This window comes from Rhopilema esculentum, chromosome 21 (genome assembly GCF_057945365.1).
Source record: "Rhopilema esculentum isolate cy_ngs chromosome 21, ASM5794536v1, whole genome shotgun sequence".
Taxonomy (NCBI): domain Eukaryota; kingdom Metazoa; phylum Cnidaria; class Scyphozoa; order Rhizostomeae; family Rhizostomatidae; genus Rhopilema; species Rhopilema esculentum.
In genome coordinates this window covers 5,048,313-5,072,634 of record NC_142835.1, presented here as the reverse complement: position 1 = coordinate 5,072,634, position 24,322 = coordinate 5,048,313, and the positions used below count along the sequence as shown (strand labels likewise).

General features: G+C 36.3%; 3 protein-coding genes across 5 annotated transcripts; 1 reads left to right on the top strand and 2 right to left on the bottom strand.

Moving 5' to 3' along the window:
- Positions 1–76: 76 nt before the first annotated feature.
- LOC135684335 (neo-calmodulin-like) lies at positions 77–17,279 on the top strand. 3 transcript variants are annotated; one of them, XM_065199861.2, is made up of 5 exons: positions 77–295; positions 14,229–14,256; positions 15,091–15,234; positions 16,119–16,367; positions 17,016–17,279. In XM_065199861.2, the coding sequence occupies exons 1-5, from the start codon at positions 197–199 to the stop codon at positions 17,105–17,107; spliced, it is 612 nt and encodes a 203-aa protein (XP_065055933.1). In that variant the 5' UTR covers positions 77–196; the 3' UTR covers positions 17,108–17,279. The 3 variants fall into 3 exon arrangements, with proteins under 3 accessions (XP_065055933.1, XP_065055932.1, XP_065055934.1); XM_065199860.2 differs by having other exon boundaries at positions 16,119–17,279; XM_065199862.2 differs by lacking the exon at positions 77–295 and adding an exon at positions 13,373–13,880 and having other exon boundaries at positions 16,119–17,279.
- On the bottom strand, positions 295–3,898 carry LOC135684331 (uncharacterized). The gene is made up of 2 exons (XM_065199857.2): positions 3,720–3,898; positions 295–1,187 (listed from the first exon to the last, which is right to left on the bottom strand). The coding sequence occupies exons 1-2, from the start codon at positions 3,744–3,746 to the stop codon at positions 342–344; spliced, it is 873 nt and encodes a 290-aa protein (XP_065055929.2). The 5' UTR covers positions 3,747–3,898; the 3' UTR covers positions 295–341.
- A 147-nt stretch (positions 17,280–17,426) lies between the features above and the next one.
- LOC135684332 (BOS complex subunit TMEM147) lies at positions 17,427–24,305 on the bottom strand. Its single transcript, XM_065199858.2, has 7 exons — positions 24,125–24,305; positions 22,407–22,476; positions 22,072–22,137; positions 20,453–20,558; positions 20,155–20,270; positions 19,331–19,452; positions 17,427–17,810 (listed from the first exon to the last, which is right to left on the bottom strand). Exons 1-7 carry the CDS (start codon positions 24,199–24,201, stop codon positions 17,681–17,683), a joined length of 687 nt encoding a protein of 228 aa, XP_065055930.1. The 5' UTR covers positions 24,202–24,305; the 3' UTR covers positions 17,427–17,680.
- Between the last annotated feature and the right edge of the window lie 17 nt (positions 24,306–24,322).

The following is a 24,322-nucleotide window of genomic DNA, read 5'->3' as shown; positions in this document are numbered from 1 at the left end:
CCAACAGATTATTTCACACAATAAAATTCAACAGTTCAACGAGCATTTGTAAAACAGTTTTTGCAAGTTTCTTGCATTAAATAACTGTCTGACAGTTAAAAGGGCTGGACACGAAATGCTGTTAAAAGAAAGCTGTTAACCCGAACAAGCATATTCTTGATGCAAATAAACACGCAACACTGACTGAGATAAATGAATGTGCAAAATGATTGCTGGCTCAATCTCCAAGGTGAAAACGTTCCACCAAGGGCACCACAGCTACGAACGACGAACGAACAAGCCACAAAGGATGACGGTAATTCTAACTCACATATGAGTACTATTTTCTCTATCACTTCTAACTACATTTCATGTGCTTCTTTCATCTGAATATGGTCTGTGTTTTGAAAATCAAATGAGATATTTTCATCTTCGAAATGGTCACTAATGTCAGCGTGGCTAAATTTAGAATACGACATTGTATCGTTGTCAATCTCCTTCTTAACCTTGAATCCATCTCCAAAGGTAAATTTTTTTGATTGATATTTGTCATTAGTATATAAATTCCGATTTTTTTCTGACATTTCATCTCCGTTTCGGTCTTTAGCAAAAGTATTCCTCTGATAGACATATGACCAGCTTTTACGTCTATGACAGTCCTTTGGACGAGTTAGCCTGTTCGTCTTGTATGATGTACTATAAACTGTCGAATCACCGTACTTTGCACTAGCTTTTCTCATACTTTGAAGGTCGGATGTTAAAAAAGCTTTCTTCATCTGGATCCTTAAATTTTTCCTACTTTTTATTCTTGACATGTTCATAGCATTATGGCTTGGGAGGAATTTCCCTCCTTCATTGTTACGGTCAAGTTCTCCAAAATTATCTTCGCAATCATTTGGTTCTTGTTCTTGAAACAAATCTTGACTCTGCGCAGTTACTCCATCTCCTGACATCCCAATATCAAAACTACTCGTGGCATTGGAAGAGACCACCACACCGGGTTGAAAAATACCCCCTGGATAGATCTCTATCACAGTACTTCTCTTTGATGTTGGCTGTACTGGACGGTCCAACGTGTGCACCATGGCAATCTTTGGTAAATCATCGACGTCATACGCGACCCCATAATGCTCCTCGGTCGGCGAAGAGTCAACAAAATCCCTTGTTGGCTCATAGGATTCTACTCTAAAATTCGATTTAGTAAATTTCTACGAAAGACAATAAAGAGCAAAATATCAGTGAATTAAATTACACCAAATTTGTGTGACAGGGTCAAGACTTTCAGCAATTAGATACTATAGGAAATCACTTAGATCTCATTGAAAGCATATTCAGGAGCTAAGAACTGCAAAGCATGTCACATTAAAGGTGTCTTCCACATAATAAATCAAATCCTATTCATCAGAAGTAGCAATTTTGACCGATGACGTTGGTTTATGGCTCATCCCTAAAGTAATGTTTAGCAAGTTATCAAAAGAATTAGAAACATGCATTGACACTGAATGCTGCTCTCTAATTTTGTTCAGACCCGTATAAACTAGGGGCTTAGGCTGCAGATTGTGCTTTTGATAAACAGTGGGGCAGGGGCGCCGGAACCGGTTGGCACCAGAGGCAAGTGCACCTAGCTTTTTGAAAGATGTCACTTTTCTTAGAAGCACCCTCCCTAGAAATTTTTTAAAACTGTCCCTTTTTCTGGACCCTAGTACCCCCTCGTACTAGTGCCCCTCCACCTTAGAAATGCCTCCAACGTCCCAGCACTGGGTTTAAAGGCTGGGAAATAGGCAATTGGCACACTAAGTTGACCATTACGAGCCAAATGTTTGGGGAAAGGAATTGATCGAGCCGTTAAAAACCCCAAGGTCTCCTTTTTTATTTAGGGCTAACATGTTAATGCGTTGAATGTTTAGAAGAAAATGTTAGGGGGGGGGGGAAGTTATACGAATGACAAGTCTTTTGTATATACCGATCGATATAAGAGAAAAAGGAAGTCTTTTTGCATAAGAAAGAGAAAAAGATCCAATCCAGATTGGCAGTTAACGAAATGTTGCGGATAAAACTGACCTAGAAGAACTAGTTGAACTGTTCAAGCTCACGAATTATTGCCAACCTCAATCACTTTTGCAATTACATCACTCCAGCTTAAATCATTTACTTTCTAGACAACGAATGTCTTGCATCAAAGGGTTTGGTCTAGGCAAGTGGTTTACGAAAAAAAGACATGGCCCTGAGATTTCTTCTGCACTCACTTTCACGATAGTGCCAAAATTTCTACAGCAACTAAAGAAAGTCCCTATTGAAACAGTCAGATCAGTTTTATCAGAAATAAGGAAATAAGAAGTAGGAATTCAGCCTACGTTTATGATGGCTATCAAAACAAATTGTAGCGTAGCATGAACTTCAGTGTAAGGAAGGCTGATGTTACACCTTTTCGGTCAAAGTGTAGATTTTTGTGTATACATCTAGTTTTCAAACAGAAGATTAGTGCTTCTTATGTTTTTTATATTTTCTTTATTAGGGTTAGTTCTTCGAAAGAGAGCTCACTCCAGTGACGTAACGGGCTTAATTACTTTAAGCTCAAAAACAAAGGGCCCAAAACTTTACGAACCCCAGCAAAACCTTTTCTATGTAATATTACTTTGAAGCTTGTACTCTGGATACGAAAAGAGGTTACAAGGCCCAAACGAATTGAAAAAGTCTGTTGATTAACATGTTATATTGTTTTACTAATAATCATAAATGAGGAGCCTGGACCTGATGGAGCTGAAGAGTCCCTATGGGCCCTGGCTACCTTCGTTACATCACTGCTTATATTCTATGATCACATTTTCAGTCTATGATAAAGCATATGAGCCAATAAATTTTTATTAAAATATTATAGTCATATTTGATATTCATTTATAATTGAAATGAAGAGGCCCCCATTAATCTTCAAAACTCGTCGGATTCAGTACACGGTTATAAAAAATTAGCGATCCTCCTGGCCTCCCCACATGATGATCCTGACCATAAAAAAGCCTCTTTATGGTGCTGAGTATTTGACGTTACATCAAGGACCGCATCTATTGGTGGTAGAGCTTCCGACGAAAGGGGGGCGGGGGGTTCAAGGCCTTCTCACTTTTTTGCAAAACAATAGAGCTCTTTTCAGAATCTTTTGTTATGATTGTTAAATTTTCTCCCCCCCCTCCACTTTCCAGCCTGCGTTGCAGCCCATGAATATTTATATCCTCCACCCACACACGAATATATTGAGCGCTGAGACATTAAATAAAGATAATCTCTAGAGAATTCAGTCCTATACCCCATTTTGCCCCCTCTCCTTAAGAAATTTTCCCTGGTTAAAGCCCTGCAAATAAACACTAGCAATAATAGCTTTCATTTCAGCTGCTGTTAGGAAAAGTATCTTAACATAACTACATATAAGACGAGTTTAATGTATTATATATAGTGCTACAAGATAGTTTCAAAAGGAATTTATAAAGAATTACACGATTTGGCAATTGGGTAACTTTCAGGGTAATTAAGAATTTTGTATTGTCTAGGAGTTTAGCCTGGCATTGTCTAGTTTTAAAATCTATTTGATATTTAAAACAGGATTCAAACTTACGTCAAGATTGTGGCCTTTTTACATTTGAATATCTGTCTACATGAAACAGTATGTCGAACAGTACATGAAACATATGCAACCAAACACCGACACAATCGAGGGTGTGTTTGAAGACTAAAACAACCTCATATCCTACCTGTTTCTTCTTAACAGTCTTCACCATTTTGACTTCACTCTAAACCTGCAAAACTCGAATTCATGATGAAATTCTCATTCAATGATATGATGAAGCAAAATTTCTACTGCTATGTAGGCATGAACCAAAACCTGGTCTGTAGAGCCTATGGAAAGAGCCATGCATTTGACCAACAGTATATCAAAGGCCAGTGTACGAAGACTGCGCTTTTAAACAAAGGGAACGGAATACATCAAAACCATCGGGGCTTCAGAAGATTTTTAAATATGTCACAGCGCTATCCTTAACAAGAGAAAATTAATCCAGTGAAGGCAGCAGGTTCTGTATCACAGGATTGTAAAGGGCCCGCAGTTACTATCATTCACATCGGTTGCTTTTCATCTTCAAGTATTACGAGTAACTAAGACCTCACCGCCTTTACTTCGTTTTGCTGCAATGACTTTGTAGTGGTTCGAAGGCTATCTTATAAAATACACAATGTATAAAGACAATAATAGGCTCATATCTTTGCAAAGGTTAGAGTACTTTATGAGCAACTCAAAATTAAAATTTTCTATAGACTTTATAAGAAATATTTTGGCAAAACTGCTCTCGGTGGTAATAAGACGACGCTGATATTTACATCCTGATTAGCTGATTGAAAGGAGTGAACGTTTCGAGTGATTAATTGATTATTGATTGATCTTTGATGATGAAGCTGATGATTGCTATGATTATTTTCTAGATGTATCTTACATCTTAGATTTCAAAGATCATTTCGAATTCAATCTAGACATAAATGCATTAAGACACAACAAATTATGCTCCTCTGGTATTTGAATCTTTCTTTTTACAGCAACACAAATCTCTTTTGGTCATTCTTTCCATAAGCTTTCTTGTCACCATTAGAACCTCCAACTCATAAAATCAAATGTATGATTCTCTTTTATCGATCAGCACTGCAAATACTATCTTATCTCCAAACATTTCAACATAGCCATTCGTACTACATCTTTTGCTGCAAAAATTTACTGCAGACAAATACAAAACTACATTCTTTTTCTTTCTCTGTTTTGCTTGGTTCTCATTCTTTGCAATTACAAATGTTATAGCAGGGTCGGCGAAACGTGTTTGAAAGTGGATGTGCCAAAAAATCAAGGTTATGAAAGGTTTTAGAAAGGCAACCATGGTTGGCGGCATGAAAAATTTTAGAAATATGATATTTAAGGTATGGCCAGGAATATGATATTTAAGGTAAGGCCAGGAACAGTATCTAAAGTGAAAATATTTTCAAGCTTTCTTTTATCAATGTGTCGCTTAATTTCGTCTATTGTGATGTCGACATGTAAAAGGAAATGTTTTGCAACTTTTGGGAATAACTTTTAATTGTAGCTCGTAATCAAGCTTTTCTAGATTTGAAATGGGGCCAAAATGAAATGGAGGAGAAAATAAATGAATCAAGCTTTAATAAAACCATCAACATTGAAATATCAAAAGAATCACTGTTAATTCAAAATGAAAGATTATGCAACAAAAATTCTTCATTTCTCATGTTCTCAAAAATTTTCTTTCCAGCAGTTTCTTTTCCTTCAACAGTTTTTGAGAAACTTTTCCCCAACAAATAGATCTTGGGAGCGAAGTTTAGGCTATAGAAAAAACGAGACTCCATAATTTGGTGCACGCAACAAAGTCTTTCTGATCATTTGGTGCACGCAACAAAGTCTTTCTGATCATTTGGTGCACGCAACAAAGTCTTCCTGAATCAGTTTTCTCGATCTATTCCCTAGCTGTTACTCGTTGTACCACTTGGACAATGAGCAACTTTTTTGACCAAATTCCCATTTTCATTTTTCTGTTTGTCTTCTTTGGTAAATACATAGTTACCAAGCTTAATCTTATGACATTTTTAAAACATTACTAGCACACTTACTTACAGAATGGTAGATTAGATTTCTTTCCACTTTGCCTAAAAAATTATTTTGTTCTGCGGAAAAGTAGAGGGACCATGGCCCCCTCCCGCCCCCCTGTTTCGCCTGCCCTGTATAGTCTTGCATTGTAAAGCCAGGCTAGCCAGTTGCATTATACTTATAAAATTTGTTATTATAGTAAAGTTCTCATTATTATGGCTATGATCATGGTAATTTTGATTTTGCAAAAAGTAAAAAGCATTGGATAGCAATGCTTTAAAAAGCTTGGAATTTATACTTCAAAATAGGCTAGCTATTGTGCTGATCTTCGGCTTCAAAACGTTCAGTAAGCTACCGCTTTAAATGTTCTAGTATTTGTGACGGAAGGTTATAGAGCGAGTAAGACTTTATAAAAAGCATAGTAAATTATTTGATCAAAAGTAAGAGCAAAATAAAGAAGTTGAAAGACACATCTATGGGACACAACGATAAAACCTAAGTAATTGTTAGTAATATAATTTTTTTTAATAAAGCAAATAATTTAAGAGCAGATTATAACTTACAAGGTTTTAATTTTCAAACAATCTATAAAAAAACCGGACCTGCCACTTCTTTTTAATAAACTACAGACAACAATGTAACGGACAACCATCAAACTAGAGCTATTATCCGGTCGATTAATGGAGGGTCAAGCTGAAATCAAACGGCAATCTTTATACTCCGAGTTATTAAAGGCTTAATAAACATTTTATCGCCTAAGACCCTTTTCCTTGCTTCAGTCCAGAGCGTATTTGACGAGGATATGTTATTTTAAGCTGGATGATAAAGTTAACTGATTAATGTTTAACATTCTAAGGAGTGAATGTGAATGCAAATTAAATTCACTGTTGTTATACATAAACATCTTAATAGAAACATGCAGTTTATACCCGTCAAAGCAAAGATTTAGAGGGATTGAGCCTTTTAGATGAATGCGATATGTAATTCTATAATAAATATTTGCTTTGTGCGGTACAAAGTTCTGCGAGGTACCTTTTGTCTTATGACATTTCAAAGATATTCTTCCAAGGCAATTTTCTTGAATAATCCTTAATCAATCCTTAATCAATCAGTGAATGGGAATGATTGTTAATTCATCCTAGCTAACTTTTACAGCCATGATGTTTCTAAAAAGTGCATTTGACAGAGTTTACCACTGTAACGATAATATCTAAGAGAGTTTGCAGCATTAGGAATGCTACGACAGGGTTTAACAGTGTAATCACTTCGTAAAAGAAAGTTTACCGTTGTAAACATGAAATCCAAACTTTCAACAACTGTAATCATGAGATGACCAAGAGTTTACCATTGTAAAGAGGATAATTACGAAAGCTTACTATATTAAACACGAGGTTGCAAAAGTTTACAATTGTAGCCATGAGATGACCAAGAGTATACCATTGTAAAGAGGATAATTACGAAAGCTTACAATATTAAACACGGAGTTGCGAAAGTTTAAAATTGTAACCATGAGCTGACGAAGAGTTTACCATTGTAAAGAGGATAATTACGAAAGCTTACTATATTAAACACGAGGTTGCAAAAGTTTACAATTCTAGCCATGAGATGACCAAGAGTATACCATTGTAAAGAGGATAATTACAAAAGCTTACAATATTAAACACGAAGTTGCGAAAGTTTAAAATTGTAATCATGAGCTGAGGAAGAGTTTACCGTTGTACGAAAGCTTATTATATCAAACATGAGGTCGCGAAAGTCTAAAATTGTAACCATTATGTGAAAGGGTTAGTTAGAATTACTGTGATATGAAAAAGGAGATTCCACTTTAAAAAAGAGATTAAAATGACTTTAAGTTGTAAACACGATACAATAGAGAGTTAACCCTTGTCAACATTAAAGAACAGCGAGATTACATACTAAACTAAAATGCAGAAGGTATACATAACTACCGTGACACGTTTCGCGTTTTTCATCTGGGGAAAGCCTTAAAACCAATGATGAAAACTCGAAGAAACTCAGACATCTAGTATGCTTGTAATAGAGACCTCTATGGCTGAGACATTCTCACTTATTTTATTTATTTTATCTAAGTTTTCATTTGCTGAATAACATCTTTACTAGCAGGTATTCATTGAGTTATCCTCATTTCTATCATCGATATATTTTGGTCACCGATTCCGACAGTTTAAGGCTGGATTCTATTAAATCAGCGGTCTGTAACCAGAGAGCTGAATTTCCAGTGAATGCATTTTATAATGATCTTAGGGAAGCATATGGACATCAGAAGAGAGCCACACCTCATCACACGTGCTATAGCGTTAGAAAAATACTGGGGAGAACGCAGAATAAAGCTTCGCAGAGGCTGTAGTTGCGAAGCCACTTTACAATGAATACTAAACAGATTTTGCTCTGCACTGCGATAGATGTATGCAGTAATTAGCAACCATGTATGAGAAGCCCGAATTCAATGAAGGCTATTAGGCCATCATTGCAAACGATGAAAACAAGCCCTGGGAAGATGTGAAATTCTTGTTAGATGTAAATATGATTCAAGGGGAACTCGGATGAAAACAGAAACAAACGGCAGCAGTGATTCACTCAGGTAGTGCTATAGTGGCTCTCACTGCAGCAGCTAAACATAAGATTGTGGATCGATTTGTTGAAGCTGCTGTTGAATTTCCTCGTGCCTATACAAGTCTTCAGTCCACCCAAAAGACCTAAAGCGATCTCTACAAACCAAGAGTTATAAACAACACTTTGGTTAATATGACATGAAGATTAGAAACAAACTATGTAGCGCAAGTGCCTCTTTTGGTAAGCTCGAAGATCAACTCTCATCAATAGTCAGGCACATGGTCTACAGAGCTGTTCCTCTATCTGCTCTTCCTTGTCGAACTCAAAACTGGACAACTAATGGAAGATAAGTGGGGAAGCTCAATGTCTACATGATGAGACAGCCAAATGATGTCATAATAATACTGTATCGTGTGAAGATAAGTTAAAAACATGGAAATTCGTGCTCGCACTGATTACACCAGCCATGATCGACATCCTCATAGGCGTAGGAAGCATTTGGGATGTGAGGGCTGCAGCCCCCCTAATCAAGCGAAATTTGTCACATTTCAACCCCTATTTGGCTAGTTTGATCTCAATCTCAATGAATCAATAAAATTCCTGCACAGATAGTGAGAAATAGGCAATTTTAGATTTCATGACGTCATCAAAATGACGAATCAACATGTATTCGAAAATTGAAACTTAATCTTTCGTCAAAAAACGTCAGCCAAAGTATGAAATATGATGTTAAAAGGATCATAATGTTTGTATAAAATAGAATCCATTCCCACGGTTGGGAAATTTTCATATTTGAAAAGCATCAACGCATCAGCTTCAGTATCGATTTCCAAAAGAAGCGCAAAGTATAATGCGCAAAGTAAAATGTTAACAAGCCTATGCAACTTCTAAAAGATCGTCTCCTCCTAATTTCATCTAGTTGTATTCAGTGGCGAAGCTAACCAAGAGCAGGTGGTCCTCCCCAACCGGGGTCTGGCCTAGCCCCTAGAAAAATCGCCTCAAGCGACGCCCTAAAGGCCCTCGGAAAAGGGGGAAACGCCCTTTTGGATATGTTGAAATCAAGATTGCAGTGAAGCATTTTTCACTGTCACATTTTGAAAAAGGGGGATATGGGTTTGGATCCTTTCAAGTTCCTCCTGCCTTACATTGAAGAAGTCAAAAGAGCATCACAAAAATTATTTCCAAAAAAAGTAATATTTGAAAATGTTTTCAGTAATTGAAAATTTTGAAATCATTTACTAAAAAGTAATTGCTTGTACAAATAGGCATATGCAGTTGTAATACATACTGGAAACAAGTAAAAATATTTTGCCATTATGTTGTTATTTAAAAAAGTAGAAATATTTTGTCACAACATGGATAGGTCTGATGCACGGTAGATAGGGTCCTGAATTAATTGGCTTTGAATATCAGAGGAGGCCCTCTGACATTTTGCCAGTGCAATACAATCTGAGTCACAGAGTACAAAAGCTTCAAGTAATTAACATTGTTTTCCTTTTCATCATTTTCAAGACGTCCTTTTCATCGGGACCTCTGAGTTGTATGATATTTCCTGTTAAGGCAGGAGGACGAACTGCTGAAATTAGATTTAAGCAAGCCCTTTTTTCTGTCATGCACACTCCATCTCCCCTCGATCTCGACTTTCCTTGTACAAAAAACCGAAGATTATCTCTCTCGGCGGCGGTGGCAAACTTTTTCTACTGTTTATAATAGGCCTTTGAATATGACTTCCTTTGCTCTTTGCAGTCTGAGAGAAAATTACACTTACTTTTTTATATAAGAACACATTTTATAAGAACACTGAGGCTCGATTTGCCCAAAAAATAAGAACAAGGCTAGAACATGCTCAGCTTCAGATAAAAAATTTAAGAAAAAACAATTCACATTTTGAAATTTATGTCATGTCAACAGAACAAAACTATGCAATTTATAAACATAACAGCATTTTTCAATTCTAGTCTGTCAAATGTTGCTGCAAAATTACTTCTATACTATCTATACCAACTTTGATGAGTTTGTCCCTAAACACTAGCAAACATTGCTTTATTATTAGCTTTGTTATTAACTTTACCTAGTTAAACGACTTAAAAACTATATACAGTATGTAACTTCTCTAATATTTGCAAAAAACCACCCTTAAATAAAAACAATTTTAAGAACATTTGAGCCTAAAATTATAAAAAAGTTAAGAACATCGAGGCTCGGCAAAATTATCTGGTTTTTATAAAAAAAAGAGTGTATATGCATGTCACGTTTCTCGCGATGTCTGTGATATTCCTGACTTGAACAGTAAATAGGACAAGCAGATTGACTCTAAACAATTTGATTTCCATAGGTACTACTCAGGGTACTACTCGTCTTGAAACGATCGATTCTTGTATAAATCAATCGATGACAGTGTAGTCCTTTCCTGTCCGAAGTTTCTAGCCATATGATGGCATTTCGAGATTCAGTGGGCCTAGGCTGAGTGGGCCCGGGTTGAGTCAGCCCGGGCTGACTGGGCCCGGGTTAATTGAACCCGGGTTGATTGAAGCTAGACTGATTAACCCCAGGTTGAATGGACCTAGGGTGAGTCAGCCCAAGCTAAGTGGGCCCCGGTTGAATCAGCCCAGGTTGAGTGGGCCCAGACTGAAAAGGCCTGGGCTAAGTCTGCCTGGGTTGAGTGGGCCCTGGGAAAGGTGGGCCAGAGATGAGTAGGCCCGGGCTGAGTGGGCTTGGGATGAGTCAGCTTGGGCTGAATGGGCCCAGTTTGAGTCAGCCCGGGCTGAGTGGGCCCAGGCTGAAAAGGCCTGGGCTAAGTCTGCCTGGGTTGATTGGGCTCTGGGAAAGGTGGGCTAGAGATGAGTCAGCCCAGGATGAGTGGACCCGGTTTGAGTCAGCCCAAGCTGAGTGGGCCCAGGTTGTATCAGCCCGGACTGAGTGGCCCCAGTTTGAGTCAGCCCGGGCTCAGTGGGCCCGGAACGGAGAATTCGCACACAGAAAAATTCAGTTCGAGGTGTTGGTAATGATAATAATCTTATTCAAAGTTGGTCTATTTACGATAGCAATGTAATAACTAATTTACACCAACTATTTACAAAAATAACTTTACCAACAATGAAACAAATTTACAGTTCTGTTTATTTACAAATCCTGCAATTACACTTATCACCAAGCCAATGCTTGATCGCAAAGCGATGAATTGTGGGACAATAAATTGTGTTGAAGTAAAAGCGATAAATTGTTGGACGTCTTCTATTGTGTTTTAGACAATCATGATCATAAAGCGTGGATTGACTGGATTGAGCTCATTGAGCTTCTCCAGCCCAGCGTTGATTCCACATTGCAGCGTCCATCTTGAGACCTCGTCGTGTTATATAAGACTAGAGAGCAATCATGTTGGTTTCAGTTCAACTTGCTTTTTCATAGCAAAATTCAAAATTTGCTGTGGTATTAAGCGTATTTAACGAAGAATCCATTGTTCACTTATTTTCCTAGGCCTGTTGTATCTTAGAATATTTAAGATTTTAATGATTAATGCGTAATTTAAGGTGCAGCACTGTGTATGCGCCGTTTTAACAAATGGCAGCCCAAAGCTTTAGGCGCGAGATGTCTCAAGATGGAGTGACTCGATCAGCCTTCTCATACTGATATAGGAGAACAATAGGTTATTCGATCCACTCTTTTTTGAGATCAGTGGACCTGAGGTCCTGCCATTTCTGAAAGCCAGGAGTGCCATTGTTTTCTTCAATTGTGAGGCAGGACCAAAAAAAGGGCTACGAGGCATTTGCCCATTGTTGGGCAGGACCAAACATAGGATTTAGTCCTGCCTACGAGTATTGGGCAGGGCTGACCACAGGGCTAAATTTTCGACGATATCAACTTACGAACGGGATACTCGAAATTCCATTCCAGTCACCCTGTGTCTCAAAATTGAAAAAGAGCACAGCCACGAAATATAAGTGTAGAATAAGACCTTTGAAACAGACCTTTGAAAAGAAATGCCTTTGAATCAGGCATATAATGATTTCATAAAACGAATCAATTTTTGATATTTTAAGAATTGTTATCTTTGGAAATCTGTGGTCCTACCCAGCAGGACAAGCAGGACTTTTGGCTTCGCCACTGGTTATAATGCTGAACTAGCGTCGCTTGTGCTGACGGTACGTTTCTTTGCTCAATGCTACGTTTTGACGTAAACATGGTGGCCGGATTTGTTGTCCGGCGAACCGACATATCTTATCAATATTTGTTTCTCAACAATATTCAAGCGCGCTTTTCCATTGAAGTCAACCAATAGGAAATCTGATGATATACCGTAATGCCTCGAATAAGCGCCCGGGCGCTTATTTATTTTTTGAGGCTCCAAGATGGGCGCTTATTTGAGGGGACGCTTAATCGAGGGGGCGCTTATTTAAAAAATAGATTTGGAAGAGACTAAAAAAACGAATGTGTTTTCTATTGAAGCATGTTATTATGATGGAAAGGCGAAAAATGAGAATGAAAACTAAAACAAACTGTGTCGGTCATTCAATCTTTCTTGGTGAATTGCATTCCAATTATGTTGTCGTCGAAAATTCGAATAAGCGCCCGTTTCTGAAGGTTGAAGGATGGGCGTTTATTCAATGGTGGCGCTTCTTCAATAATTTCACCTCTAGGGTGGGCGCTTATTCTAGGGGGCGCTTATCTGAGGGGGGCCCTTGTTCCAAGCATTACGGTACTTGTAAAATGGCTTGGACAGTACTGTCAGGGTCTGGAGGCAATTAAATAGATGATTTAGTTTTTATCTTTTGGTTATAATATTTTCAGGTTTTTAATATGTAACCTTTCCCTCCGTACATGTCCCGTTTAGCAGCGTTCTACACCTATGTGATCGCCTCTTTTGAAAAACTGGTACGTTCTCTTATTGAAGGGAGATAGCCACATAACTGTGGGTCCTTCAAAAGCCCTTTCGGATGCCTTCAAAAGCCTTCAAAAGCCTTCAGAAGCTAATGCTTTTGACTTTGCCAACCTTTAGCATTAAAAATGTTGTATCTCAGCCAGTCAATCGCCAAACGATGGAAAAACAAGGTTACAACTTTTAAACCAGGGACTTAAAAAACCGTCTTTCCATTTTGCATTTGACTTGATTCTAATGAATCCCAACCCTTTGGATTATTACATCCAGTCTCGATATTGATTATGCTCTCAACAAAAATGATTTTTATTTGGTTCTCTTGTGCAGTGTGTGGTATAAGGCAAAATTAATGAAAAGATGTCACATAGCAAAAACTAACAAAGTTGCATATATCTTTAATTATGTATTCTCCAAGTAATTGAATTCTAACAAGAACTGAGCTTTTCAAATCTTGGGAACTTTGATTTAAATCTTTTCAAAAATTTTGTTGATATTGAGAGAATTAGGAGACTGTCTTAAAATGCTGTTTGCTCTTGACCACAATTAATAACATCGATTTGTTGTAGATGTTTTTCAACCCACCGGTGTTTGTAGATCAATAAGAACTCATCGTTCTATTTAGAATTAGCACAATTTGTAATGAATAATGCATAGAAAGGATGCTTAGGTAATCTTTACGCTTTCAACAGCTGGTTTTCGATCAACACTTAAGAATTTCTTTCTAAAGAAGTCACTTCTTAAATCACGGATGCTTTTACTACACAGCGAGGGAATTCTGGTTCCAGTCAGAATTGAGGGTGAAAAATATTTGACGAGAATAAAATGGTAGTATTTTCATTATTAATGATGCAGCTTTGACTGTTTTTCTTATTATTATTATCATTATTATTTTTAAAAAGGAAAGAAAACTGAGTTCACCCTAATTAGCTATACAATGTTGATGTTTTTGATTATATCAAATATTTAATGAATGTTTTTTATATATAAGCATTATATCATGTTTGCCTCATGAAAGCACACTTTGAATGGTGTTCTTTTGATAATATTTTGTTTTAAGATTCAATGATATTTATTCAGGTTGGCAGTTGCTATCATGTCTCATATTTTATTTCTTGCGTTATATTTATTTTATTAATGAACGGATTAATTTCCAATTTTATTATTTTTTGTTAGGAAAAGCTAGCTGATGAACAGATTGAGGGTGAGTACAGTATTAAATTTTTAACAAAGGAATTATTAAAGGACAATTGGAATGTGTGATGTCAAGTTGGAAGTATGGAGTCGGGTAGAGTACTGTTACCCTTGGTACCAGAGCTTCAAAAGAAGCAAAAGTAGAGGGGGAAAGGGTAATTGATACCATTGGCAAAGGAAAAGGCAATCTTATCCAACCTTTTTTGTTTTATGAGGCTCTGATACTCAAGATAAGGTATCAGACAGTTAAGGAAACCCCATGGACCCCACGGTCATTGATAAATTGTTAGTAACGAATAACCAAATGTCTTTCCCCACTTACTTTAGAATATACTAGCATTCGATCGTTTTGGGCAAAGATAATTGGACTGCACTCAGATTGTCTCGAGAACTGCCTTACGGGGTTGGGGTGCAGTAGATGTGTTAATTGACATAAGGGTATTTTGCAAGAAATCACTTTAATACGACATTGCCAGTGCTTTCGAAACAGGGGAGGTTTGGGAAGGCTAGGTTTATAATTTTCTAGCACTGTTTCATCTTTTCATAGCATTAAGCAGAAAATAACGGATCCCCGTACCCTTTTTATGCCCTCCCCAAATTTTCAAATTGTTACCTTGATGGGATTGTTATGTGGCGTTAATCTTAAAATGTATTTAAAGCATTCTACGGGAAAAGCGAAACTTTTCTTAAACTCAGTTGCAGGTTTTTTAGTTTCGTATTTTCATCTTTACATTAGCAAGACCAAATCATACTGTATTTTATAAACAAAACTAATTCGCTGCTTTGATGTTTTAAACTTAATCAACAAAAAAATTATTTTTGAGTATGACCATTCTTCACACAGAATTTCGAGATGCATTCTCGTCCTTCGATAAAGACGGAAATGGATATATTACAACAAAGGAACTGGCAGCAATTCTGCGGTCATTGGGTCTAAATCCAACAGAACACGAGCTTTGTTCAATAATCAATGAAGTTGATTTTGACGGTACGTTCATAAAGTAAACATTAAAAGTGGTAAAATGCTGTTTCTATCAATATGATAAAATGCAATTATACAAATATCTTAACCAATAGAACAATGAATTTCTAATGTAGTAGTTGTAAAGAATGTGTATAAGCATTTTTATGTCCATAGACTCGAGAAACTCGAGAAACTCGCGAAAGGCCAGCACTATTATTGGCAACGTGGATTATTAAAAGAGGCTACTATATTGGTTTGTTACCATAAATGTCGTCTGGAAGCTTTATCCTGCACATATATTTATGAGGCGCAAATTGCATAAAAAAAAATAATATCATCTTTTTTTAACTTGAGTTAAACAAATGATTAACTACACGAAACCACAATGATCTCTTTTTATATAGAAATTTAACAATTCCTTTAAACTATAACAAGAATCGAAAATAGATGAAAAAAGAAAAGACTGAATCTTTAGAAATCGACGGTTTAAACGATAAGATAGTTTTGGATAAATAAAAGACTGAAATCTCAAACAAGGCCAACACGAATAGGCATAAACAAATGAAATCAGCTGCAAGTAACAGGAATGCAAGAAACAGCTTCGACTTGTGTAGAAATATAGACAATACGTAGGGACAATCAAAACTTGGAGGGGCACGACTTATCGCAAGGCACTTATCTTCGTCACCTGTCACCAATTAGAGCTGTCACGGTGACAATGAAAATTCAACTAAAAAGGACACAACTTCTCCCCAGTTCCTACCTCTATGAACTCAGACCTTGATAGATAGGTTTTGGGGCGGCTAGATATAGAAAATTGCTCAACGAATTAAATCCATGAATAACTGGGGACAGCACATAGGACTGTTGTTGAATTCTTTGGCTCACAAATGGACACGTTTTTACAGGAAATGGTAAGATAGATTTCCCAGAGTTTGTTAATATGATGGTATTGCAAGGGGATCAGATGGCATGGAAAGAAAAGGACTTGAAGGAGGCTTTTAGGACATTTGATTCTGATGACAAGGGATTCATGCATGCAGCAGAGTTAAAGTATGTACTCATGCGAATGGACGATCCAACGGTTACTGACGAAGATATCAAAGAAATGCTTGCAGATACAGGCTTGAATATTAACCGCAAAATTACATTCAAGGGTAAGTGCACGGTAGCTGTCTATCCACATCGTATGGCAAGCAGTTGTCTGATAAAAAGTTACCTTATGTGGCATTCAGAGAGCGAGGGTGACTGAATGAAGTGTTTGAAAATCTGCGGTAATTTGGTATGTTTCCTTGGGTATTAAAGGTTCAAATAACAAGAGGTGTGAGATAGAAGATAGTAGGGATTGTGTGGAAAGGTCATATTCTTAGAAATAAAGTAAATAAAGGCAGAAAACTCTTTATAACAATCAGGGACATCGCTAATTAGGTTGAATGTATGACGTAAATTTGCTAACAAGGGGCGTGGAGGTCATAATTTGCCGCCATGGAGTGTTGCGTCCCAGTTAGGTTCAGTAAACACTTTAAAGGTTACTGGGGGATTGTGCAAGATAACATAACATGAAAACCGTATTGTTTATGTAATAATCATGTCAACGAAAATATTCAGCTTACAAAAAGCCCAAAAAGCCATCGCTATTAAAACTAAATAAAACATTTATCTATTCTCAGAAAAGAAGATACCTTGCCTTTACCCAAATTTTTTAAAACGATATTCCAAAGAAATATATACATCACTTAGAGATTAAAATATACTCAAAGATAGAATTAATGATATATTAAAAAACAATTGTTTTATTTTTGTAGAGTTCAAAAGCATGGCAAAACCTGAGATCAAGATAAAAGCTCCCAAACCTGATGAAACGAGTGGAAAAGACAAAATAATCAAACTATTTTAGAAAAAGAATCTAAGACAGATTGTAATGCGGCTTTGCTCGTAGGCAGGCAAGTTGAAGAAATTAAGCAATGGACAAAATCAGCAACAGTATAACAAGGGATTGAACACAATAATGGAGTACTCGAATGTTTATAAAGTAAATTCTTATGGACATAAAATAATGATAGGGCAATAGTCATGAAGAAATTATACGAGGATGTTTAATTTGTATATAAAGTAAGACAGTAATCGGACATCCTATAGATGTAGCAGAGAGTTGAGAGTTTTTAATTGGTCAGATGAATCTCTTGAGAAATGCACGCGCATAGAATACTACATGCTTCAACCAGAACCTTTTCATATGACGCATTTCAAGACTGTTAGTTGCGAGAGAATACAAAACACTAGAGAGAAAAATGTTTTTCAATGTTCTTGATTATCAGAAGGTAGCTTCAATCTAAAACCGCAAGTAATTGTGATTACGTGGCTCTTCTCCATGCCCTTTTTCACTGTAAATGTAGATTTTGTCAGGCAGGATATTCCCAGTCTTCAGTGAATAGCAGTTTGTCGAGGCTTGCAGACCAAAATAGTCGTATTAGTATGTCTTAAATGTCTTGACGAGACCCAGGTACAACTGCAATGCCAAAGTACCCACTACTCCTGTATAAACTGCCTTGAGAGCTAGCAATGTCCAGGATGTAATGCCGAAAAGATAGCTGACCAATCTGAAAAAAAAATATCCAAAAATGACAAAGTGACTTTATGAGAGCTTTCAAATTCAGTCCCACGCTAGGTCTACTCTTAGAAGGATAAGGGGGGGGGGCTGGTTTCCGGCAATAAACAGTCCCAAAAATTTAATCCTATCAGTTGCTTTAAGCACCTAGGCCATCCTTAAGAGATTTTCAGTTAATTCTTAAAAAAGCTTGGTGGATGGCGGAGGTGAAGAGCCTTATTGAGTCACAGGAATATTCGTAAACTCTGGGAAAATGTGTGCTTTTTATATCAAAATCACCATACCAATCAGAGTGTGACTCTACACTCAACACTGAAGATAGACTGCATAACTGACGTCATATCCAAATACAAAAAGCAACTAAAATGTATAGCTTAGGCGACTGGTACTTCTGATTGAATCAAATTCGTTTTGCGGCGACTAATTTCAAGAAAACATCGATTCTCCAACTTTGGTGATCGCCACATTTCTTAAAATCTGGTCAAAAGCAAGGAACGTCGTATTTTGAAGCCACTATCGATTCCTAAATATGAAGCACTTGAACACTTTATCATTACCGCTTACTAGGCTGCAAATTAATATTTGATAGGCTTCCACTTTTGCGTACGTAGTTTAATTGTGATAGATTTAGTCGTGTCCACAATTATGTAAAAAAATCGATCGAAACACAGAATTAATCAAACTTCAAGGTTACAACACCAGTGCCCAATTAGGCTTTAATTCTCAAAGCTACAGAACGCAGGTTAAAGTCACATGATCTAATTAAGTTTCAGTTTGAGATCAGTCACTTTCTTTAACGTAAAAAATTTCATTCCAAGTAAATGATCCATTAGGTTTACCGTCCATTGCTTGCTACGTATATCACCAAAATTCCATTAACTTGCAGTAACACAATAGAATGATGAATCAAGACCAGGTATTTGCAGTGGCTTGACTTTTAGTAACTAGAGGGTCACAACTGTCAGGTTTACGATGGCTTTAAACTTATTGAAACATGAGTCCTAGCAAACTAAAATGACCGAAAAGATTTATGAAGTGGGGACATTCATGACGCGAAATCAATTAAATAAAGTAACCAATTCAGGGGAATTTCAGTTTAACCGTAAGAAAATATCAAATTCAAAATTTCTAGAGAGCTAAATCATAGCACAGGACCCCCTTTTGTGATAAGTACACTTTTAATCAATGCAAAGTTCATTTCTAGATGCTAATGTAAAAGGGGTTTTAAAGCATTTTTTGTAAGCTCCAAAACAGAGAAAAAACCTATTTGAAACTTTATTAACTTTGAAAGTTAATGAACAATGATAGAAATCACTAGAAATGTGCTTGAAAAAAGTTTACATAATCAAAAATGAATGACTTTAGCATTAAATAAGCAATGCATTCTGTTGCTTAATATCAGCTAAATAATTTCAAATGCGTGAATTTTCCATATGAGCAGTGATTTCTGACGCTATGTAGCCTTTACTTATAACATTATATTGCCAAAAACAAGAATATAAATTTACTCACTCCAAAACTAATGGCCTGTAAGATGCAAGACCAAGCAATAAAAACACAATAGGCAAGTAGGCTTTTTGTAGGTCTGTTCTATTGAGCAGCCAAATGAGTGTTGCAATACCAATGTAGTGTACCTTAAAAATGAATATCACATCATCACATCGGATATTCATAAAGATAGCAGAGCAAATAAAATTGCTGGAAATGGTTACAATCACAAGATATATTGAATAATAACTAATAATAACCAAATTAATTATGAATAGAAATGGAAAATATTAGAAAGTAACTTCAAAAAAGCCTTCATAATAACCAGAAAATGAAGTTCACTTTAATATAATAATATCTACTTTTGCTGGTTTTTTATTTGTGATTTTAAGAGGTTTGGAAATATGTATGTGAATAGCACCAAAATGATTAATAGTTGAACTATGCTTATACAAATCAACTGCGACCCATATCAATACACTAGTGTTTAGCTTCATTATCTTATCCTAAGTTCAACCCATGTGTTATACTTTATATGTTACTTTTTTTAAGACATATTTAAACAAAAAAGAGTTCTGCAAAGAAGAAACACTGGTGATGGAAATATGTGATTAAAACATTGAAATCAAAATAGTTTCACCCAGTTTAAAATATGAATCACAAGTTTTAGATTCCTACTCTGACTCAACGGTTATCATTTAAGAAATTGTTTCATTTAAGAAGTAATCTTGAACACAATTATTACAACAAAACACCAAACTAGCAAATTGTACAAGGAGAAACACCACAACTACAGGAAATGAATTGTAGAGGAAGATGACAATCAAATACAAAAATCATATTCATACCAGATTAACATTGCATTCTAAACTCATCTGTGTATATTTCCAATCAAATTCAATTCCTTTAGCACCAACCCAAAGTGGAACTAATTTTGTAGTCAAGAATTCAGCACTTGCCCATCCTAGAAAAAGAAAGTTTCACAATATGGCAAATAATACATCTCAGCAAATTATCCAGGCAAAGTTGATAATGTAAAATAAATTAATTGTTTGCATTAATAAAAAAAGATTAATACAAAATACTTTGCTTTTGATAATTTATGAATTTTGACTTGTTTGAAGGTTGAAAAATAGTTATATATACCTAAACCAGCTACAAGAACTTTCAACTCTCCTCTTCCTGGAATTTTGCTCATTATCATATGGAAACCAACAAGATCAGCAAGATCCATTGTTGACTTCATTGTTTCCTGTGATAAGCATGAATAAAGTAAAACATCCATTAACAGACAAAAACAGAGAAAAATAGAAACAGTTTGCAGAAACATCTTCAGCCAAGGATTCCCTGCAACGGAAAATAATTTTGGCCCCACTGTTGTCCACAATCAGATAGCTTTGAAATTTTATGTGTCATTTAGAACGCACAGCAAAAAAGTGTAAACAAAAGACAATGTTTTTTTAAATTTCAAATTTCCAAGTTTTTTTAAATTTTGTCTAATTATAGTTAAAAAGAGCAATGAACTCTCAAAAGGAGTTTTTAGTGATTCCTAGGAAACAAAATTTATGATAAGGTGATGTGGTACTATAGGAAAATGTTAAGAATGTCATGGAATAGAGTCACAAATGCAGAAGTTTTAAAGAGAGTTTGAAAAAAAGCACACTGATAAAGAAGATAAGAAAAAAGACAGCTTGAATTATTTGGTCATGTCATGAGAAATGAAAACCTAGAATATCTTATTATCACCGTAAAGATAGAAGGCAAGAGTAGCAGAGGGCATCAACAAATTACTCCATGAACAGTCTAAGTAGTTGGATAGTCAAGCAAATGCCGGAAAGAAAGCACAGGTGATGGTACAAGCCTTGATGACAGCTAGGAAAGAAAAAATACATTGGAAGACCATGATCACCAATGCCATTAAGCAGTCCTTGTAATATTAGGCATGCGATCGCACATGCGGTTTCCATTACTCCAATATTCTGTTACTCCGTTATTAAAACGATAACGTGGGTGTTTCCATTTCTCCATATTTGTCCGTTATCATATCCTTAGCTTGAGTTCTTTGTGAAACTGAGATTGAATGACTTCGTTTTTGAATGCCTCTGTCTTCGCTGTTCCCAATAAAATGATGCGTATTCATATGATTCCATTTTCGGATAACTTCACTTTGAACAGCGTTTTTGAATAACTTCAGTTTGGTATCAAAATCATAAGGTCTCAATTTTATTGATCGCATGTCATCGCACGCCTAAACTTCTCAAGGCGTGCAATTACCAGCATGCTGCCAAATTTAATATTACCAGGACTGATTAAGTAACATGGCACTTTCACAGACAGGCAGGAAACAAAAGGAAATACAGCTTCAATGGCCTGTTGATATGTGCAAACCTATCACAACTTTCAGCCTATAAGCTGACAGGTGATCCGACCTTCCAATACAAAGGATCACAATTTCCATCATGTGTTTATATGAAAAATGCTCAATGCGGCACAAACAATCTCCTGTTCTTAGCTTGCTAGATCTCACCTCTTGAGATGAAATTTTCCTGAAAACATAAAACTGGCTGGAAGGTTGGATGAAACTTTTATCAATGTGCATGCATTTACACTTTGTAATGAAAATGATCTGTTTTGTTATCTGGTAAACCTGAGATGTGGAGTAAAAAGAAGCCAAAAGCTGGGAGGTGGGATATTATTTGAATGTAAACAAGAAAAAATTACCTCCCATATAAACAGGCCCTTCAAAAAGATTTTGAAATACTTACACCAATGATATCAATTTGATCCACAGGCACATCTGACATGGGAAAGAAACTTGCAAGAACTAACATCTAAAAATATAATGAAATGGAAAACTTCAAAACCAACACGATGATCAGCATCTTCTTATTAAACAATTTGGTGCATCAAATTTTAAGAAAATTATGCAATCTTATTTCAATGAAAGTGAACCATACATGGCATACACCTTCAAAATGTAAAAATTCAATATCTAAAAACATTCATAGCTAACCTAAAGAATTCATGTTTAACTTATAAAATCACATTTTCTACAATCTTAACAGACGGATAAATGCAATAAAATTAAAAGATAATTGACCTTGCAAAGTTGTGTGATAAAATATGCTCCTCCTGCCTTCATACATTTCCAGAAAGAGCTATACTCTGATCTAAAATGGAGAATCGATGCTATGGCATTAAATCAAAAGAAAATCTGAGTGTATAGAAAATTGCTGTACCTACAGTTATTCTCTGACAATGAAAAATTAGTCAAACAATCACACTTCACAACTTGTGACTCCCAAATGGCTTAGAAATGACACATCTCTCTATGAATGCATGTAAAATCATAGGAATCATCGCTGTGGTGCAATCTGCCATATACTATGCCAATTCCTTTTTGTTCTTTTCTTATAAATTTTCTTTTCCGGCAACTCTGTCCGCCATATTCATAAAGGGCTAAACTAAATCTAAAATTGCTAATAGAAACATTGTATCTTAATGAATTTATTTAATCATAAAGAGCTGTTTATTTGAGAATAGTACATTAAAACAAAGATCTTTTGCTAATCAAACTTATATGTACAGTTTACCTATTCATGATATTTTTAATAATTCACTGGTATCTTTCTAAAAAAAACAAGGTTATTGACCCAGATGGAAAAATTGGATATTATAGGATCAGGCAGCAATATGTCACATTATGGATCGCTTGGGCTCCTACCTAACCCGCTATGTCTGTAGAATACAGCAGATTCAACAAGATCTCTGTGTGCAAGAGCAAGTGTGCACTTTCATATAAGTGTACACTCAAATTGCGCACATTAGAGGATGAAACTATTCTAGAGCTTAAGGATATAAATCTAGAAGTGAAAACAAACAAAAATAAGAATATGTAAACAACTGATAGTTTTTGCTATCAAACCAATGCAAGATTATGTTGGTCTTGAGGAAACTTAATTCTTCATTTGCCCTAAGAACAAAGGACACACCCATGTCATGGCCAAATATAAAAATGCCACAGTCTCAAAATGTGCAGGGACCCAGGCTGGAAAACTTGTGTATACTCACAGCCATGCTGGACTTCTTGTGCATGCACCTCAGGCCTCTAGTGACCCAAAATATATGTATATAATGTGCATCGTTGCTTGCAGCTCAAATGCTTCCACTTGCAGGTCACATAATGTGCCTGTGGTCGCAGTGATGCATGCCAAAATAATACATGTTTTCCAACCTGGGCAGGGTTATTTGAGTAAAAATATCATGGGTGTGCACCTGACATACTCTGCAGGCAAGATGTCATTAACAAATATATTTAAGTCATGTGCACATAGGAGGAGCATGAGCAACATTACTCACAGCTCAAAAGCCATCGCTTGGAGGTGGCAGCTGATAATGTGCTGTTGTTGCTGCTATGGGTAGACAAAATTGTGACATTTTCTAACCTTGATTTGTCAAATTCTGTCAGGGGCTAGATGATTGATAAAAAGATGCTTGGAGACTGGCGCACACATTATTTACGTGCATACCCTATGGCCAGACACAATGTGATATATGGGTAAGAAACCTGGAGGGGACTAATGGTTCGCCTTGGCCTGGGTTCAAATCATCTAGTTCTCAATTGGCTCTCTTTTGCATACATGTTGATAACCTCCCACTCTGGTCTGGTCTATCTGTCAGTATTTGGTAGATGTAGATAGATGCAGATTTTGAGATGACTTCTTAATTGACTTTGTGAAAAAGGCAAAATTTTTGAAGAGTATTATATTAAGATTATCATATCACCACATCTTTATGCTCTTTGCAAGTCATACTTACAATCCTGATGACCAGTACAAAATGAAATATGGTCCACAGCTAAGTGCCAAGCAGTTTCCAAAGTGAAACAACGTCATTTTTTAAGACTTTTAAAACGTGGTCGATTTTGACTGTTATGAGAATCTTTTCTTAGGCCACAGCTGCATACAACTTGGCTGACCCGACGTCACTGTGCCTCGTATTCGGCAAATTTGCGCA

Excerpts from the sequence above, each read along its gene's own strand:
- LOC135684331 (XM_065199857.2), bottom strand. The coding sequence starts at position 3,746 with ATGGTGAAGACTGTTAAGAAGAAACAG. Across the intron at positions 1,188-3,719 it reads AGACTGTTAAGAAGAAACAG|AAATTTACTAAATCGAATTT; the intron begins GTAGGATATGAG and ends TGTCTTTCGTAG.
- LOC135684335 (XM_065199860.2), top strand. The coding sequence starts at position 197 with ATGTGCAAAATGATTGCTGGCTCAATCTCCAAGGTGAAAACGTTCCAC. Across the intron at positions 296-14,228 it reads ACAAGCCACAAAGGATGACG|GAAAAGCTAGCTGATGAACA; the intron begins GTAATTCTAACT and ends ATTTTTTGTTAG. Across the intron at positions 14,257-15,090 it reads AGCTGATGAACAGATTGAGG|AATTTCGAGATGCATTCTCG; the intron begins GTGAGTACAGTA and ends TTCTTCACACAG.
- LOC135684332 (XM_065199858.2), bottom strand. The coding sequence starts at position 24,201 with ATGACGTTGTTTCACTTTGGAAACTGCTTGGCACTTAGCTGTGGACCA. Across the intron at positions 22,477-24,124 it reads TTGTACTGGTCATCAGGATT|ATCAGAGTATAGCTCTTTCT; the intron begins GTAAGTATGACT and ends TCTCCATTTTAG. Across the intron at positions 22,138-22,406 it reads TTATCACACAACTTTGCAAG|ATGTTAGTTCTTGCAAGTTT; the intron begins GTCAATTATCTT and ends TTATATTTTTAG.